The 16,792-nt window shown below is 35.7% G+C and overlaps 3 protein-coding genes across 4 annotated transcripts in view; 2 read left to right on the forward strand and 1 right to left on the reverse strand.

Annotated features, from left to right (window-relative positions):
• LOC114455211 (activin receptor type-1-like) overlaps window positions 1-3,059 on the reverse strand; it is a 31,867-nt gene extending 28,808 nt beyond the window's left edge. Inside the window, exon 1 of one of the 2 annotated variants that reach the window (XM_028436289.1) lies at window positions 2,729-3,059. The gene's annotated coding sequence lies outside the window, so the exon portion shown is untranslated. The remainder of the gene's footprint in view (window positions 1-2,728) is intronic. The other variant, XM_028436288.1, reaches the window with a different exon arrangement.
• A 2,524-nt stretch (window positions 3,060-5,583) lies between these two features.
• Window positions 5,584-14,193, forward strand: LOC114455618 (uncharacterized protein C7orf57-like). The gene is made up of 8 exons (XM_028436962.1): window positions 5,584-5,701; window positions 5,857-5,903; window positions 7,388-7,549; window positions 8,092-8,188; window positions 9,813-9,933; window positions 10,176-10,258; window positions 13,595-13,687; window positions 13,958-14,193. Exons 1-7 carry the CDS (start codon window positions 5,691-5,693, stop codon window positions 13,677-13,679), a joined length of 606 nt encoding a protein of 201 aa, XP_028292763.1. The 5' UTR covers window positions 5,584-5,690; the 3' UTR covers window positions 13,680-13,687; window positions 13,958-14,193.
• Window positions 14,194-14,309: 116 nt separating this feature from the next.
• On the forward strand, window positions 14,310-16,545 carry upp2 (uridine phosphorylase 2). Its single transcript, XM_028436961.1, has 7 exons — window positions 14,310-14,763; window positions 14,886-15,000; window positions 15,109-15,267; window positions 15,355-15,469; window positions 15,557-15,766; window positions 15,857-16,003; window positions 16,083-16,545. The coding sequence occupies exons 1-7, from the start codon at window positions 14,711-14,713 to the stop codon at window positions 16,223-16,225; spliced, it is 942 nt and encodes a 313-aa protein (XP_028292762.1). The 5' UTR covers window positions 14,310-14,710; the 3' UTR covers window positions 16,226-16,545.
• The last annotated feature ends 247 nt before the right edge of the window (window positions 16,546-16,792 follow it).

The raw sequence follows: 16,792 nt of genomic DNA on the forward strand, positions 1-16,792 counted from the left end.
AAGAAAAACATTAGAGCTGGTAGTATAATCATGACTGATTACTCTATTGTTAGAGGGGAGAAAAGTAGCCTAAACTAAGTTAGTTACCACAGATAAGTGGTTTGAAACAATACCAATACTCTAAAACAATGAGCTTGTTATCAAAGAAGCCATGAGAAGCTTGAGAGAGCTAATCACAATGATAAGAGAAAGGGGCGAGGATCAGGCTCCTGATTGTTTCACTAGACGACCGGACAGTCCTCGCGATCCCTTGGACTCGAACCATACAAACACTAGACTGTGTGACGTCCTTTTATCTGACCACTTTCTGCCAGACTCAACGACACAAAAGCAGAGGAATGCCAGACCCCCATAAAGACGCCAAAGGACAGTGACTGGTCACATATAAATCACACAACCAAATACACATACAGTATACTGACTGCATTATGCAATGCCTAATGAGACCCTGATGAAGAAAAACTAAAAAAAAAAGTTGTCCTGCCAACGCCTTCGCAAGGATTCTCTCTTGTTCTCGCACGAATGTTCTCAGTCAAGGCTGGCTTTTATGCAACATAATTCCATCTTCTATTTGCTTCTCCTTCTCCTGACACACCCTGGGCAGTTCAAAACCTGCACATTGGATTCACTGGTGACTCAATCCAGGCCTAAGATTTGAATGTCTGGCACCAGTAGTTCATTCCAGTGGCCAGTTCAGTCTATGTATAATAGGTCATCTGAGAAGTCAACTTGTCATTAGATTAAACTATCTCATTGTTTTCTATTCTCCTTTTGTTTCCATCTTGATTCATTTAAAGTGAGAAACCACTTTTGATGCTAAATAATATGATTAATTCATTCAGGCAGACAATTATAGAAGCTAATTTGACCAGACTGGCCTAAACATCAAGAGAGCAAGTTACATCACGGAATATTTCTACCTTGTGAATGTGGTATTGGCGCGCTATAAGAGCTTTCCACTGGGACCTTTCACCTATCATACTTAAGAGGAATGTGATGGAGAATGTTATTTGGTTAAGTCTCCCTCTCTCTCTCACTACCGCATTGTCAGGTAAACCAATGTTTGTTCAACGTCCCTCATATAAACTTTATAACCACCAGAGAACTCTCAGAGCAATTTATACACTTAAACAGTTATTCACATGCCTTACCGCCATTGGAAAACAAATGGATTCAGAATGTTAAAAAGACTTCACCTTGATATGTACAGTTAAGTAGTCATAGATTATAGTTACTGCCTCAGATGTTGGAAACTGGCAGCACAGGGGTGACATTTGTGCATGGCTCTCAAAGAAAACATACACAATGACTGCACAAAAACCAACAAAACGACAATAAAGACACAAAATGATTCCAATGACCAAAAAACAAAAAAAAAAAAAAACACTAAAATGACTTAAAAATGATACAAAATGGAAACAAATACACACAAAATGACTTCAAAATAAACACAAAAATGAAATGAAAATATACAAATGTTTATACAAATGTACAAAAGACCCCAAAGAGGCACAAAACACCAAAAAAAAAAAACTGAAAAATTACTCCAAAAATACAGAAAATGGCAACAAAACACAAAATATACAAAATGATTAACAAAAAACATGTGCGCCAAAAAGACACAAAATGACAGAAAAATACTTAAATGACAATAAAAAAATTTAAATACAAAAAATATCTCCAAAAACACGCATAATTACCCCAGTAACACAGAAAACTACAACAAAATTTCCCAAAATGACAACAAATATAGACGAAAATACCCAAAAACCTGTTGTTTGTTTGTTGTTGTTTCCTGTGTCCGTGCTCAGACTGATTAGATTTCTAAATGCTGATATGAATATTGATCACATTTTTGTAGCTGGCAGCATTAGTGTGATAGAAGTTTCCCATCTCTACACTACCATATGAATCACGACATCAATAAGACCTAATAACTCTTCCTACAAATGTTCTACATTTTTAAATGATATATATATATTTAACACTTCATGACATGCGGTGAACTAAGAAAGAAGAAGTCCTGTGTGAAAATGTGAAGTGAGGAAAAACACTTAGGTGTTAGACATTCACCCACTTACATTTCACAACCGGGGCAATGATGCCTGGATGTTTTCAGCACGAATTAACACCCCAGTAATGAAGTTTACACCCTCTCATCAGCCCTGCAGTCTTATTACATTTCCTGTCTTCTGGTTATCCATCAGCATAGAAAGCTGAGTCTGCAGAGTACAGACACATACTAAAGATAAATGGAAGAAACTCTTAAGTTTTCTTGTATTTCAAACTTTAAACAGAAGTGGGCTCTCCACACCATAGGACTGGGATTCTTTGTGATGGAAAAACAAAGGTGCTCAGCATGCAATGAGGAGACACGATCGTGCTTTACAATACGTGTCGAGTACTTGTGATTTCTGTGGCTTAATTCAACTGCAAAATACATGATTATCATCGCATTGTTGTGATGAGCTGCAGCTGTTAGACTTGTTTTCAATCTTCAGGCCTGAAACTCAGCAACATTTATCACCAAATATTATCTGTTCGCTAATATAAGATAACAGACAAAGAGCGCACACGCTTACAGAAGATGTGTCCAGATGAAGTGTTTGCCTCCTGGACTTTAGATAAAGAAGAAGTAAAACTTTTCCATTGTAGACACATTTACAGCCACACATTACAACAACAGCCTCTCACTGTCAGGTGAAAAGTGCAGACGCATAAATCTCACCTGACAAGTTGTTTTTTTTTTTTTTCCCCCAAGTGTTCAAAGCAGGTCCAACTATGCTGCCATCCCTCGAAGAGTCTCCGACAAAGCCCGATGTGTTCTCCTTAAAGTCCGCCAAACAGGAGCCTACATGACGCCGTCGTCAGCCCACGGACACGCACAGTGACCTCTTCACGCAGTGCTCATTGACAACTAGCGCCAAGAGACATTTTAGTGGCGCGCTCCGTCTGCTCTTCTCAACTACAGCGGCGGCTGCGGAACGCTGGCAGAGAGCCAGCACCGGACTGGAGGAAGTTACCTTCCACTGTCATTAGGCAGCGTCAAGCCCGCTGACACACGGACACTTTTCCGGTGCGTCCCTTCAAAGTAAAAGCCCTCCTACTGCTGCAGCGATGGGCACTGAGATGCAAACAGTTTTTACTAACGAAGCACACATCAACTAGGGGTGAGGCTGCACGTTTAATCGATATAAAATCGAAAATAGATTATTTTTTTGCGGGGTATTTTTAAAAGGTCAAAATCAGAAAATCAATTTTGGCATTTGATCATGTGTAATCACAGAGTCTCTTTGGGCTGCGCTGTACAGGCAAATGTCGCATAGTGTTGCGAAAAGGATTACTTTTTTTTTTTTCTTTGTCTGCACATGCTGTCAAAGGACAACACTACAAAAAGTGCAATAGTTTTAAGATAGCAATGCATGTTTTGTTATTGCAATTAAATAAATATTGCAAAATTGGATTACAGATGTGGCGCTAAGGATATGGTCCCTTTACAAACTATTGAAAAACAAGTTTCAAACGCATGTTGAACGTGATAGACCCCCGCTGCAACCTCTTCTTTTTTAAATGTAAAGTTTGTTTGAGTTTTTTTTTTTTTCTTTTGTTCTCATTTTAAAAATGCTTAGGCAGGTTGTTATCCTACCAATCCCACAGAGGATTCTTTGTTAAAGCTTTGCAGTTGCACATTTGTTTTCACTTTTTCAATTAAAAGAAAATACTTACAATCATTAAATCCAAAGTCCTTTTTTTTTTCTTTAAAAAAGGTAAAAAACAATTAAAAAAAAAAAATCGGAATCGTAAATCCAGTTTTTTAAGTAAAAAATCAAGATTTTGTTTTGAGCTAAATTCGTGCAGCCTTAGCTATGGGTGTCTGATCCAACTTTTTCTATCAGAGACATGTTGTTAGGGCTAGGTGTTAATCCCTAAACCAGTGTTTTTCAACCTTGGGGTCGTGACCTCATATAGCCTGGAATTTAAATGGGATCACCCGAAATGTCTGGTAATTGATACAAAAAAATAATATTACAAAAAACATGTTATTTTTTATTGTTATTATTGTTATTTATTTATTTATTTTAATTTATTATTACTATTGGTATCATTATTTTCAAAATTAAACACGTTTTTAGCGCTGTCATGTTTTGGCTCTGCTTTTCACTCTGGTTAAAAAGAGGCTTTATACTGTAATGAAAAGAATGCATTTCCTGCTATGGATATGGTCCTGCAGCTTGACAGAAGTGTGTATCCTATTGCTACGTGTTTTGAAGTTAGTTTGTGGTTGTAAGTAATAGTGGTATGGGAATTCAGGACATGATGCTTTAGGACTGTTTTAAAACAAATATGTCCATTTTATAATCATTAATTTAACGTTACATTTGGGACTATTAGTCTGGACTGATAAAAATTACACATCTATCAACTGTAAATATTTTTAGACATATGTTCTCAAGGTAATCGTAAATGATTATTATTTTTGGCATGCCTGGGGCTCTTAAATTAAGACATTAATAGCTCTATCAGAGATGTAAGTACTCACTCACCCCCTCTGTTCATGGTCACCCTCATTACACTGGAGTGAAGTGTGATGTTTCACACTCTTTTATCTCTACATGTGTCACTACACTAGAACAGCAGTTTATAATCCCCTGTACAATATGCACAATAGTAACATCACTTTATACTTTTAGCACAACCAAATTGGCTTCATGCCAATCATTACTTTTAATGCCTCCCACCCCAACTCTCTCTCCCTTTTTTCGCCCCCTCACTAGGCTGTAACACCGCTCTCTCTTCTTATATCTTCCCCTCTTAAATGTAATATTTTTTTTTAAAGAATAAAACATGCATAGCTGTAGTATTGATAACATTTGACAAAATATGCAAGACCACGAAAAAAGAATTCTTATTTCTAAATGCCAGGACATTTTTCAAGTAAATTTTTTTTCAATAAAAAATATCTTGTTTTCTTACTTTCATCAGCTTGAGACATTTCTAAAGCATTGCATATGGAGGTAGATGGATTTGTGTCTTTATTATTGGATACATTTTTTTATTATTATTATTATTTTCAATACAAAAATAAAAATAACTAAATATTTTTAATTAAAGAAAAAATTTGTCAAAATGCATTTTTTGTGGCTCAAATTTGCGTTAAAACGGTTTTTTCTTTGATTGAAAACATTGTTGTTGTTTTTTTTTTTTGTTTTTTGATTAAATAATACAGACACAAATGTACTACCCATTTTATGGTCCCATTACAAAAAAGATGACTTCAATAAAAATAATAATAAAAAAAATAAATAATAAAAAATAAAAAATAAAAATAATAATAATAATCAAAGTGTTTAAATGCAATTGTTTAGGTCTCAAATATTTTTTTTTGCATTTGAACACTTTTTTTCTTTGAAAGAAAATATTTATTTTTGATGAGAGCAAACTTTTTTCTTTTTTGATTGAAACGCTTTGAGTTTTTAAAATAAATAATAAAGTCGTGAATCTACCTCCATAGAACAGTTATCTAAGAATTATGACTGGACGCCATTGAAATATCAGCGCGTCCCAATACTTTCGGCAGCATCGTGTCGCTCACGCGCTCGTCCTCGTTGTCATGGAGACATATTGTCACAACATTAGAACACACCGAACACACTCCACGCTCCGCAGCGACACAACTATTGAACTGCAACATGAATTCAGAGTAAGTGAAATTCTACTTATGGAAATACATTATTTGTGTTCTGCTTTGTGACTCAGCACTTTCTGCAGATAGTTGACGTGTTTCATTCAAAGTGAGAACAGCAGCAGCAGCACCTGTCGTGTGACAAGCTAACCTTTCATTTCGCTCTCCAACAGAATTCCCTCAGTTGTCACGGATGACAAGATTCAACCTACAAAAGCCGGTAAGTACAAATGTACATATAGATGTATATAACACCTCGACTACTGTAGATACTTTAGTCTGTAGGGATTCCATAATGGAAGGGTAAGAAGATGCTGTACAGGGCTGAAAAAAATGGATACTTCCGGTTTTCATATTAGCAAACTGAGTTAGCATTTAGCAAAAAAGTTTCCTTACACTTTCATTAACACCAACTGGGCTAATGACACTTTTTCTCTGTATTGTCCTGATGTTTTTGAGCGTTTGCTATTTTATATTGTTATTGTTTTTTCCTATTTTTTTCTTCTTTTTCCTCTTTTTTTCTTCTCTCGTTTTTCCCTTTCCCCCTCTTTTGTGCCTCACATTTTGTTACTGTTTATCGTTGACCAGTATAACTAATATTAAAAAAAACACATAGCAAACATAACCAGGGTTTGGGGTCAATTACATTTTTCAGTTACATTTATGTTTTCAATTACCCATGTTCAATTACATATCAATTCCTATTACATTGACCTGCAATTTTTTTCCATTTACAATTAAATTGCAATTATTTACAATTACATTTCAAATTACAATTTTTCACAATTACTGAGCCTGAAATAGATAACCTTATAAAAGTTAGCCTTCCTCTTGTGTTAGCTTTCTGTTAGCATCTCTTATGACAACGGGTCCTAAATCAGCTGTAAAATACACTAAAAACAATTATCTATCATCTAATTTCTTTCCTATCTATCGGTTACCTTGTTAGGCTTCCTAATCAATGAAAATATTGGTATTAATATTTTTGGTGTGGGTGTTTGAGCATTTTTTGTGTCGGTATACCCCTCAATTTCATTTTTTGTTTTAAATGGTATAATGTGGGAAAACTTGGTATGAAACATGCTTTAATAATTATTAACTACTTATGTGTAGAACTGTACATAGAACTGTTTTGCAATAAATTATAATTGACCATTTTTATAGAATTTTCATGGCAATTACAAATACAAAGTTAGTTATCTAAACTCAATTACAATCATTACGGTTACGACAGCAACAGATTTCTTAAATTACAATTACAACTATAATTACGCCATAATTGTATGTAATTATCAATTACGCGATTGCAATTATAATTGACCCCAACCCTGAACATAACATTTTCAAATATTCTTCTCCACCTTATGTTATTATGACAACTACCTGTGTAATAGTAGGTAGTTCAAAGCTTTTTATCACACAGGAAGTTGCACCCACTATCAGGAAGTAGCGACCCAGGAAAAAGTTTTACGACTTCCAAAATTGTAATAATGCAGATCGCTGACCCTTATGATTGAAACAAGTTTTAAATCAATAGAATTATTTCTATCCAGTGGATTTGTTTTGATAAATGAGTTTCAAGGGCATTGTGGTTGCTTCCCAGGACTACACGGGTCCCCGATTAGCAACCATTGTTTTAACCAATAGAATACTTTCTGTCCCTGTTGTTTCCTCATCCTATTTTATGTGTCTCTAATTCTGCAGGAGTCAAAACCGGGAATCAAAACATAGACAGCCATATTTCTCAGATCCCAGGACTGTCTCCGACCATCTGCACCTCTTCCGAGAAGAGTCGTGGGCGAAGGGTTGGAGTACGGGAGAGTGACTCCGAATATATCAAGCTGGCAAAACAAGGAGGACATAAAGGTACCGCCATGTTGATGACTTTGATGTTCCAAACACGAATCCAATAAGCTCATTTTAAGCTGTAAAAGAAAAGAAAAAAAGGTGAATAATTCTGAAAATAGGTTTCCAGGCTGCAATGAAGTAGTGTACATCATCCATCCTCTACAACTCCCACAGTTATGGGTCTATTTTGTGATTTTGTGACTCACACATCACATTTTCTGCAGCCAAAATTGGACATATTTTACCTCCATTCCATAATGTGTGGTAGAGCACCCACGTATGTGATATTGCACTAAAACATTTTAACCCCGGCAAAATTTTTAACAAAGTAATAAATCTTATTTGACAATATTAGCTACTTTATAGACTTTTCTGTCATAGTTACATATTAGGTTCATTGTATCCAACTTTTACAATGATCCAACTCTTTGAGAGTGCTGATAATGGCGATACATTCTTGGTAATTGGTAATTGCTTACATCCCTGTCTTTTTTCTTTAAACACACTTCACTTGTGGAATAATAATAATAACAAACATTTCTTTAATCCCTACTGCACAGGACTGTTGTGGCACGAGAAATTCACTGGTTCAGAACCAAATTCCTACAAACCCTCTGATTGGTTTTGTCCTGTGTCTGAGGACATCAACCAACCAAGGTACCAGTATAGGATCCATCCATTTTCTGACCCGCTTGCTCCTTTTTCCAGGGTGTTAGCAGTAGGTTTTTATTTTTTTTATCTGTGGCATGTAAATTAGAAAAAAAAAGTAAGAAAAATACATTAATATATATATATATATATATATATATATATAATGAATGGATTTGATATGCAGCATGCATTGAAATATAATAAATGAACTGCACCAATATACAGTAAACAGTATATCATTAAACTATATACATCATCAATTTCAATACAATAAATAATGTCAATTACTAATATTAATTGTTATAGAAATGTATATTAATTTTCAACTGTAGATATATAACAACAGTTCATGACACACATATATACATATACTGTATATATATATATATATATATATATATATATATATATACACACACACATACCTACCTGCATACATATTAGTAACCAATGCATTTAGTGAACAATATACATTAACAATATACCATTAATTGGTCACACTTTTTAAAAAAAAAAAATTGTCTTCCTTATTACAAAATTGAGTATCTAACACATTATGAGAATAAATAAAATCTGCCCTGGATTTTAAGATACTTAATCACAGGAAGTCCTCATGTTACAAATGGTTCGTATTAGTGTACGTCGTGTGTGTTTATAAAGGTTTAATGTCATACACACTTTTTGAAAAGTAATCGAAAACCAGTTCCAGCAAGATTTATTTTGTCTTCTTTTTGAACAGTATGTTAAAGTTGAGGCTTAATTTATTCAGACAAGGTTTTTCAGGAAATGTTTCACTATTTTTAACTATTACATGGAAGTCAAGTGAAACTTCAAAGGTACCATCAAAGGCAATCGGCAGAACCCCGCTGATAAAGACTGGCAATTGACAGTCAAAACATGTCAGGAGATAAAAAATATTCCGGTAAACCTTGTCTGAATAAACAAAACCTCAATTGAACATAATGTTAAAAAAGAAGACAAAATGAATCTCGCCGAAACTATTACATGGAAGTCAAGTGAAACTTCAAAGGTACCATCAAAGGCAATTGGCAGAACCCCGCTGATAAAGACTGGCAATTGACAGTCAAAACATGTCAGGAGATAAAAAATATTCCGGTAAACCTTGTCTGAATAAACAAAACCTCAATTGAACATAATGTTAAAAAAGAAGACAAAATGAATCTCGCTGAAACTATTACATGGAAGTCAAGTGAAACTTCAAAGGAACCATCAAAGGCGATCAGTAGGACTCCTCTGACGAAGACTGGCAGTTGACAGTCAAAACATGTCAGGAGATAAAAATATTACAGAAAATCTTGTCAGAATAAGCGAAACCTCAACTTAATCGAAAAACTTAAAACAAAAAAGATTGTTTATATTTGTATATTTGACACTAGAACTGTCCCTGCCAAAGTCCAGTTCTTAATGGAGTATAATGTTACATATTTACAGTACTGGATAAGTACCTGACTTTCAAACTTTTTAACATGACTCATCGCCTTTTCTATTCTGAATAATTGTACGTAGATCACTTACGCTTCTCGTGATTATCCTCTTTCATTATTTTTATGTGACTCAACACCAGGTGTGGGCCACTGATTATATTCTTCTGTGTTTGTTTTTTAAACAGTGTAATTACCAGTGAAGAGACGAAAAACCCTGGAGCCTTTCAACCACTGGAGCCTCCCTTTGGGACAGACAGTATGTCAGCCTGGGAGAGGGATCATAACAGCAACGATGGAAAAGAGAAGGTAAACAGAGAGACAATGAAGTCATTCTGGTTGTTAGACAGCCACAAACTACGCTACAACAATGTGGTACTTGTTCAATTTAATCTGGCGTTGCACCAGAGAATGATAGTAGTCTGATCTCAGAAGGTTTACTGTATGTGTGTTTGACCGTCCTTCTGGCACACTTGGTTTTCTGAGGTGTAAACGTGAAGTGGGTGCACACAGGACATCAGGACAATGTGACTGTAGTCTTTTGTGTGCAGAACAACAACGATGACATTGACAGCCAGATGGGGAACGTGCAGAAGTCAGATCAAATTCTGCTGACCAAGCAATTTAGGAGAACGTGAGTTTACCCACAATGGTCACAAGATGGTGCTGTTGCTCTGCATTACAGTCAGAAAAGTTAATGAGGCAGGACAAGCAGACACTATCTTTTCTATGCTATTGTCTTGTGTTTAAACACTCACATCTCAGGTTTGATCCACTTAAAACTGGAGTGCCAAACTCATTTGAGTTCAGGGGTCAAATATGGACTTTAATGTGCCCTGGTTTGCACTCCCATGCACTCCCGGCCCTAGCCTTTTTGGTGCCCTATAGGCTAAATTACTTAAACTACAAAACTGTTTTATATGAAGAATATTCAAAGTTTTCAAGTAATAAATACTTATCTGGAACATCTAAACAGTATAATACAAAAAAAAAAAGAAATTTCAAGAACAAAGGTTTTCAAGTAATAAATGCTTAACTGGAACATCTCAACAACAGGGGCTGGCTTTAGGTCATTCGGTGCCCCCCGCTCCATGAATGAATAAAAATAGATAGTTTTTTTTTTCTCAAGTCTATACACAGTGTGTACACATTATTTATTTTAAATATCAAGTCAAAAGAACAAGCTATTGAAAAAAAATACAACCTGTCATTATCATACAATACAACACCTACAGGTATAGTGCAAATGTCTCAAGGGAATAATAACAACAATGGTGCAAAATCAAAAGCAATGCAAAACAGTGCAATCAAAAGTTAAAATAAGATATAAAAGTTTCAGTACAGAGTAACACAAATCTTAAAACCAAAGAACACAATGTGCAAACAACACCATAGAATTATATAGAAGAGAACAAGAATTACAATAAAATTAATATAAATATGTGCAGAAGATTAGCAGGTATAATTACAGATTTTTTTATATGAATATTCAATTAAGAGAAAACATGTACAGTGATTGTAAAGGGTGTGTTTCAAGTTTATTATACCTTTCTAAATTAATATTTGGAAAAAAAAAAAAAATTGGGGGGTGCAATTTGGTGCCCCTCAAGCAGATGGCGCCCTAGGCGGCCGCCTGTGTTGCCTGTTGGGAGGGCCGGCCCTGCTCCCACGTATAAATGATATGTACAGTATGGTAGGCAACAGCAATATCCTATTATTAAGTGACAGCTATCAGTCCCTGTAGGATCTTCACTTTACATTTTGTGACCAATGTTTTTCATTTCATTTGGGGTATTTTTGTGGAATAATTTGAGAAAAAATGCAGGATTTTAGAAAGATTGAGAGTTCTTTTAACAATTAAAAAAAATGTGTTTAATATATTACCAAAAAGCAAAATAGGTGTACATTTATATTAAAGTACTTATTTGCACAACTTTTTTTTATCCATTGAGGCAACCATTGCACTTTACAGTGATTCAGCAGTGTGTCATGTCCATTGTCCATTCACTTACATGTAAATTATGTTTATTTTATTGCTGCATTGGTATATGTAGTTATACATCTTTGTAATCAAAAATTATTTTAGTTAGTGAGTCTCACTTCTGTGTAATCTCCTTCTTAAGGACGCGAAACAATTACGTTAAAGCTGCTACCCTCGACAGTTTAGGTTGATTAGATAAAATCATAGTGTATACCTCATAGATGAATTAATCAAATTAATCATTTACCCTGAAAAGAAAGGAAAAAGTATGAAACTCCTGCTTCAAAGTTTGTTTTTATCTTCACTGTAAACACACGTTTTCACGCATTGCATTGTGGAATGTTGAGTCGCGGAGATGGGTGTAGAAGAAGCGTTTTTACGCCATTCTGATATCCTAACCCAGAGCCGATAATGGGTTCACAGTCCAGTTCTCATAGTTGACTTTTAACTAACATACTGTGATGTACGAGTAGCCCATACTGTGTTTGTATGGGAGGATTTGCAGCAGTATGACAGCGGCCGTGTTTACAAACATGAATAATAATACTGAGCTGTCTGAGGACTTAAAGATCACATTCATCAATATTGGTTTGTGAACTTTCTGTTTGTGTATGATGTGTTTGTGAATTCTCAGAAATGTGATCTCTCATATTGTGGTTCTTTGTGGTTAAGTGAAGCACTCAAATATGATTGTTAATCATCATCAACTTTCAACAAATAAATCCTAGAGCAAACAGTTGATATCTTGTCTCCCTATCACGTTTCATAACATCCAGACATCAGTGGGGAAAAAAGTAATACTTCCACCCTATTAAGAGTTGGGTTAAAATGCTTCAAAAATATATATTTGATGACAGTTCAACTAATTATCATTGTTTTGCCAAAAGTTAGATTCTCAGAAGTTTCTCTAAGTATCTTAGGGTAGATTTCAAAGAAAACATTCTGTTATTCATCTGCCGTGTTGTGATGACCAAGCATAAATACTCACAGACAGGTTGCACCCGTGGAGCAAACACAGCAGCACAAAGAGCAGTGACTTTTAGACATCCTGAGCGCTCATCTGTTTGCTTTGCCTCACAGCTGATCAGAGCTCAATGTCCTCTACCTTTTGCCTTGGTAAAAATGTCAAACACACAAAATAATCTGACACTGTGTGCACAAATGTAAAGGTCACAATTGAAGGATTGATGGGGGGAAGTTATCATTGGAAATTACCTGCGATAAAATACTGGGGTAATAGCGACTGTCACGTTGTTGTGATTTTGATCCTAAAAAGTAACCAATGCAGGACCTTTCAGGACTGCAATGACGTATCGTCATGGCTAATTGTTACTGTGTCGCAGTTTGTTTACATTACACATTACACTACAAAATATAGTCACAAACCTGACATTAGAATGAATGTATTATTAATAATAAACAAGACGGATATTCCACTTTTTAATGGTTTGTGTTGCAGCCATGAAGCAGGTGACAAAGACACGAAAACAACAAATCTCACCCAAAATAAATCTTTGGTTGAGAACAGCAAAGCAAACTTTAGATGATGAAAAAATAGTGTAAAAAATTAGAGATAAATTGCAAAACATGAATAAAATTTACTCTGAAAATAGACTAAGTAGACTTCACAAATACATAATTACATCAAAGGGTGTCTGACAAAAAGGCACTTACACTTATTATTTATCCCCAATTTCATTTTTTTGTTTGTTCTGTTCTGTTTTTGGCTGTTTTGTGTTGTAAAAAAAAATGCAGTGTACTTTTGATGACAGCTGTCTATGTAAATGACATTTTGTTTGTTAATTAATGCAATAAAGTATATGTTAAAAAAAAAAAATAGTCACAACTCAATGTTTACTAGCAAATATGAGATAGATTCAAGTTTACTTGTTAATCTGTGTTCACTGTAGTCCCCCTGTTTAATTTAATACAATCTTTGGGGCAAAAGTCAGTCAACAAACTTTTACATTTATGTCTTGTTTTACTTAGAGTTTTCGATAAAAAACCAGCCCCTGTGAACATGTCTAAGCTCCTAAGCTTTGGGTACGCAGGAGACAACATACAACAGCAGTGATCATTTAAGTAAGTATTGAACCTTGGAATATGAAGTGAGATATTCACTTTTAGTTCTCTCTTTATCGTACTTGTAGAGTTTGCATCTGACACAAAGTGAAATGAAGGCCACTGTTGGCCCATTGATTTTAGGCTGAAAGCTGAATGCCCATAAAGAAACAATGTCCACAAAAACATCAAGGTTGATGCACTTGGGAATTTATGAAGCTTAAAGACTTTACGATGTATCAGAGATTGTTCGGATAAGGTGAAGTTGGCTAACGTGATTTCTTTCAACAGAGAGAAATACTGGCGGCTTTTTGAGAAGAAAAGATGCTAAAACTCTGCGACCTACAATGTCGTCACACTGAACCACATCAAATTTTTGATTTAAATTTTTTTTTTTTGTGACTATAATGGTTTGAACAAAATGAATCCATGTTATAACTTAACCGTTTACTGTTGGTTGCTTTTTACCTGTGCCTTTTAAATGGCAGGTTGTTATAGAAGTGAAATAAAGTTAAAAGATTCACAAATATGTTTCAAACTTTTCTCTGTTTATTTAGTTCTGTTTGGACTCCCATTGCTTTGGTCGTCACTGTTTTGAACCGTTAATGAGATGTTACATGTTAGAGTCAGAGGTTATCTCTGTGTACTATGACGTGGCTGTGTCATAACACATCTGTTATTCACCAACCTCAGAGTTGCTTTTGGATGAAATATTTACACAGTCTGGGTCACGGTCTTTTAAAGTTTAGTCAGAACAGACGATTGTTTTCACTGCCACACTTTAAAGGGACCTTTTTTTCAGAAGTTGCTTATGTTCTTCTTATTGATTCATCTGTTCAGATCATTTAAGGCTGGTGGATGTGTTTGTTAGAGAGATGCTCGTGTTACACCTCTCCCAGGAGCCAATCAGGGGCGAGGGCAGGGGTCACCACTATATCAGTCGAGCAGCTGGGTTTAACTTTTATTTTAAAAACAGCAGCAAGAGGTACCATAACTAGAGACTTTACAGTGACACTGAAGATCTTAAAAAAGTAGAAGGCAACCATGGCACCAATTCTTCTTAACTGTATGGGCAATGATCACAATGAGTATATCAAGTAAGTGAAATATTTAATCATTTTCTTTTAAACCCTTTTAATATTTTTTGGTAGATCACACATTCATACTGAAGATATGTTTAGTTCTTTTCATGTATTAACTTTTGATTTCGTGCACTCAGGCAACAGGTCCATGTTAAAAATCCCAATTTGGAATCTATGGAGGAGGACGTCCTCTATCATTTAAGCCTGAGCACCAAGACTCACAACCTGCCCGAAATGTTTGGAGACATTAAGGTTTGTAGGAAAAAAAGAAGGATCAAATTAATTAAAAAACGAGTATCGAAGTGCTGAACACTGAATTCAATCATCTTTGGTCTTTCTCTGTTTTTTGTTTTTTTTTAGTTTGTGTGCGTTGGTGGCAGCGCAAATCGAATGAAGGCGTTTTCCCAGTTCATCCACCAAGAGCTCAAACTGCCTGGAAACCCAGAAGAGATTTCAGACATCTGTGAAGGAACCGATCGCTACTGCATGTACAAAGTGGGGCCAGTGCTCTCTTTGAGTGTAAGTACTCCAAACAATCCTTAAAAACTACAACATTGTGATATTTCAAGCAACTTGAAAGAAAAAAATAGCCTTTTTTTTTTACAGCATGGGATGGGCGTTCCTTCTATCTCTATCATGCTGCATGAGCTCATCAAGCTGCTCTATCACGCACAGTGTCGGGACGTGGTCTTGTTTCGCTTGGGAACCTCTGGAGGAGTTGGTAAGATGGAAGAGTAGTGTGTATTTTTGTGTTAATCATATCGTCATCAACACAGATCTCCAATAACAACTCTGATCTCATCTTCAGGACTGGCCCCAGGGACGGTGGTGGTCACAGACAAAGCAGTGGACTACTCCTTTCGCCCCCAGTTTGAACAGGTGGTTCTGGGTAAAGTTATAACCAGGAGCACAGAGCTGGACAAAGGAGTGGCTAATGAGCTCCTGCAATGCTCTTCAGAGCTTCAAAACATACCCACGGTGATCGGAAACACCATGTGCACACATGACTTCTATGAAGGTAAGGTCGTGAAATATTAAATCTATATGTAGTAGGATTGTAATGTCATTTAATCAAAGGTATTTTAAATATTTCAATGTGTTGCTGTAGGTCAAGGCCGGCTCGATGGAGCTCTGTGCTCCTTCTCTAATGAAGAAAAGCTGGATTACCTGAAGAGGGCTTATGAGGCTGGAGTGAGGAACATTGAGATGGAGTCCACAGTTTTTGCTGCTATGTGTTACGCCTGCGGCCTCAAAGGTAGCATCTTTAATTTACTCGTACATCATTTCACAAGCAGAACCCAGTCATTCAGTCCCCTGTGTTCTCCTCCCTGCAGCGGCTGTGGTCTGTGTGACATTGCTGAACCGTTTTGAGGGAGACCAGATTACCTCCCCTCATGATGTTCTGGTGGAGTATCAGCAGAGACCTCAGGTTCTGGTGTCCCATTTCATTAAGAAACGCTTGGGAAAAGCTGTCTAACTCCCAACCAGCTGCAAAGACTGTATATAGCTTTGACTGTGAATATGTACATAAAGTAATATCTGCTGAAATGCCTATTTAACACTTTTTGATGAAGATGAAATATGACGCATGTTACATGTGTATTTGTTGTTGTTTGTTTTTTAATGCTTTGCAATACATGCAGTGAATTCACATTCATAAAACATTCCTCATTGTTATCATTTCCTTGACGATCTGTTACTACAAATAAAACCAATATTAAAAACAATTTTCTTATAGTTCTTGAGTGATGTAATGTTCATATTTCATGAATTGTAATAAAGACAACAAGTTGATGATCTGTGTCCGAGCTGTGGTTTTTGCAGTCAGTCTGGAAATATTGCTTGAATTCTTTAGATTTATGTTTTTCAATAGGAAAAACTAGTTCTATTACACAGGTTGTATCCTCTAAAGCAGAGATGGGTAACTTCTGGGGTTTTGTCATTATTTTGTATATTTGTCTTTGATGTTGTGTGTTTTTCTTGTTTTTTTGTGTAGTTCTGTTATCATTTTGTGTATTTTGGAGTCAATTTGTGTAGTTTTGTT

The sequence above is a fragment of the Gouania willdenowi genome, chromosome 21 (genome assembly GCF_900634775.1).
Source record: "Gouania willdenowi chromosome 21, fGouWil2.1, whole genome shotgun sequence".
In the NCBI taxonomy this organism is placed as follows: Eukaryota; Metazoa; Chordata; class Actinopteri; order Blenniiformes; family Gobiesocidae; genus Gouania; species Gouania willdenowi.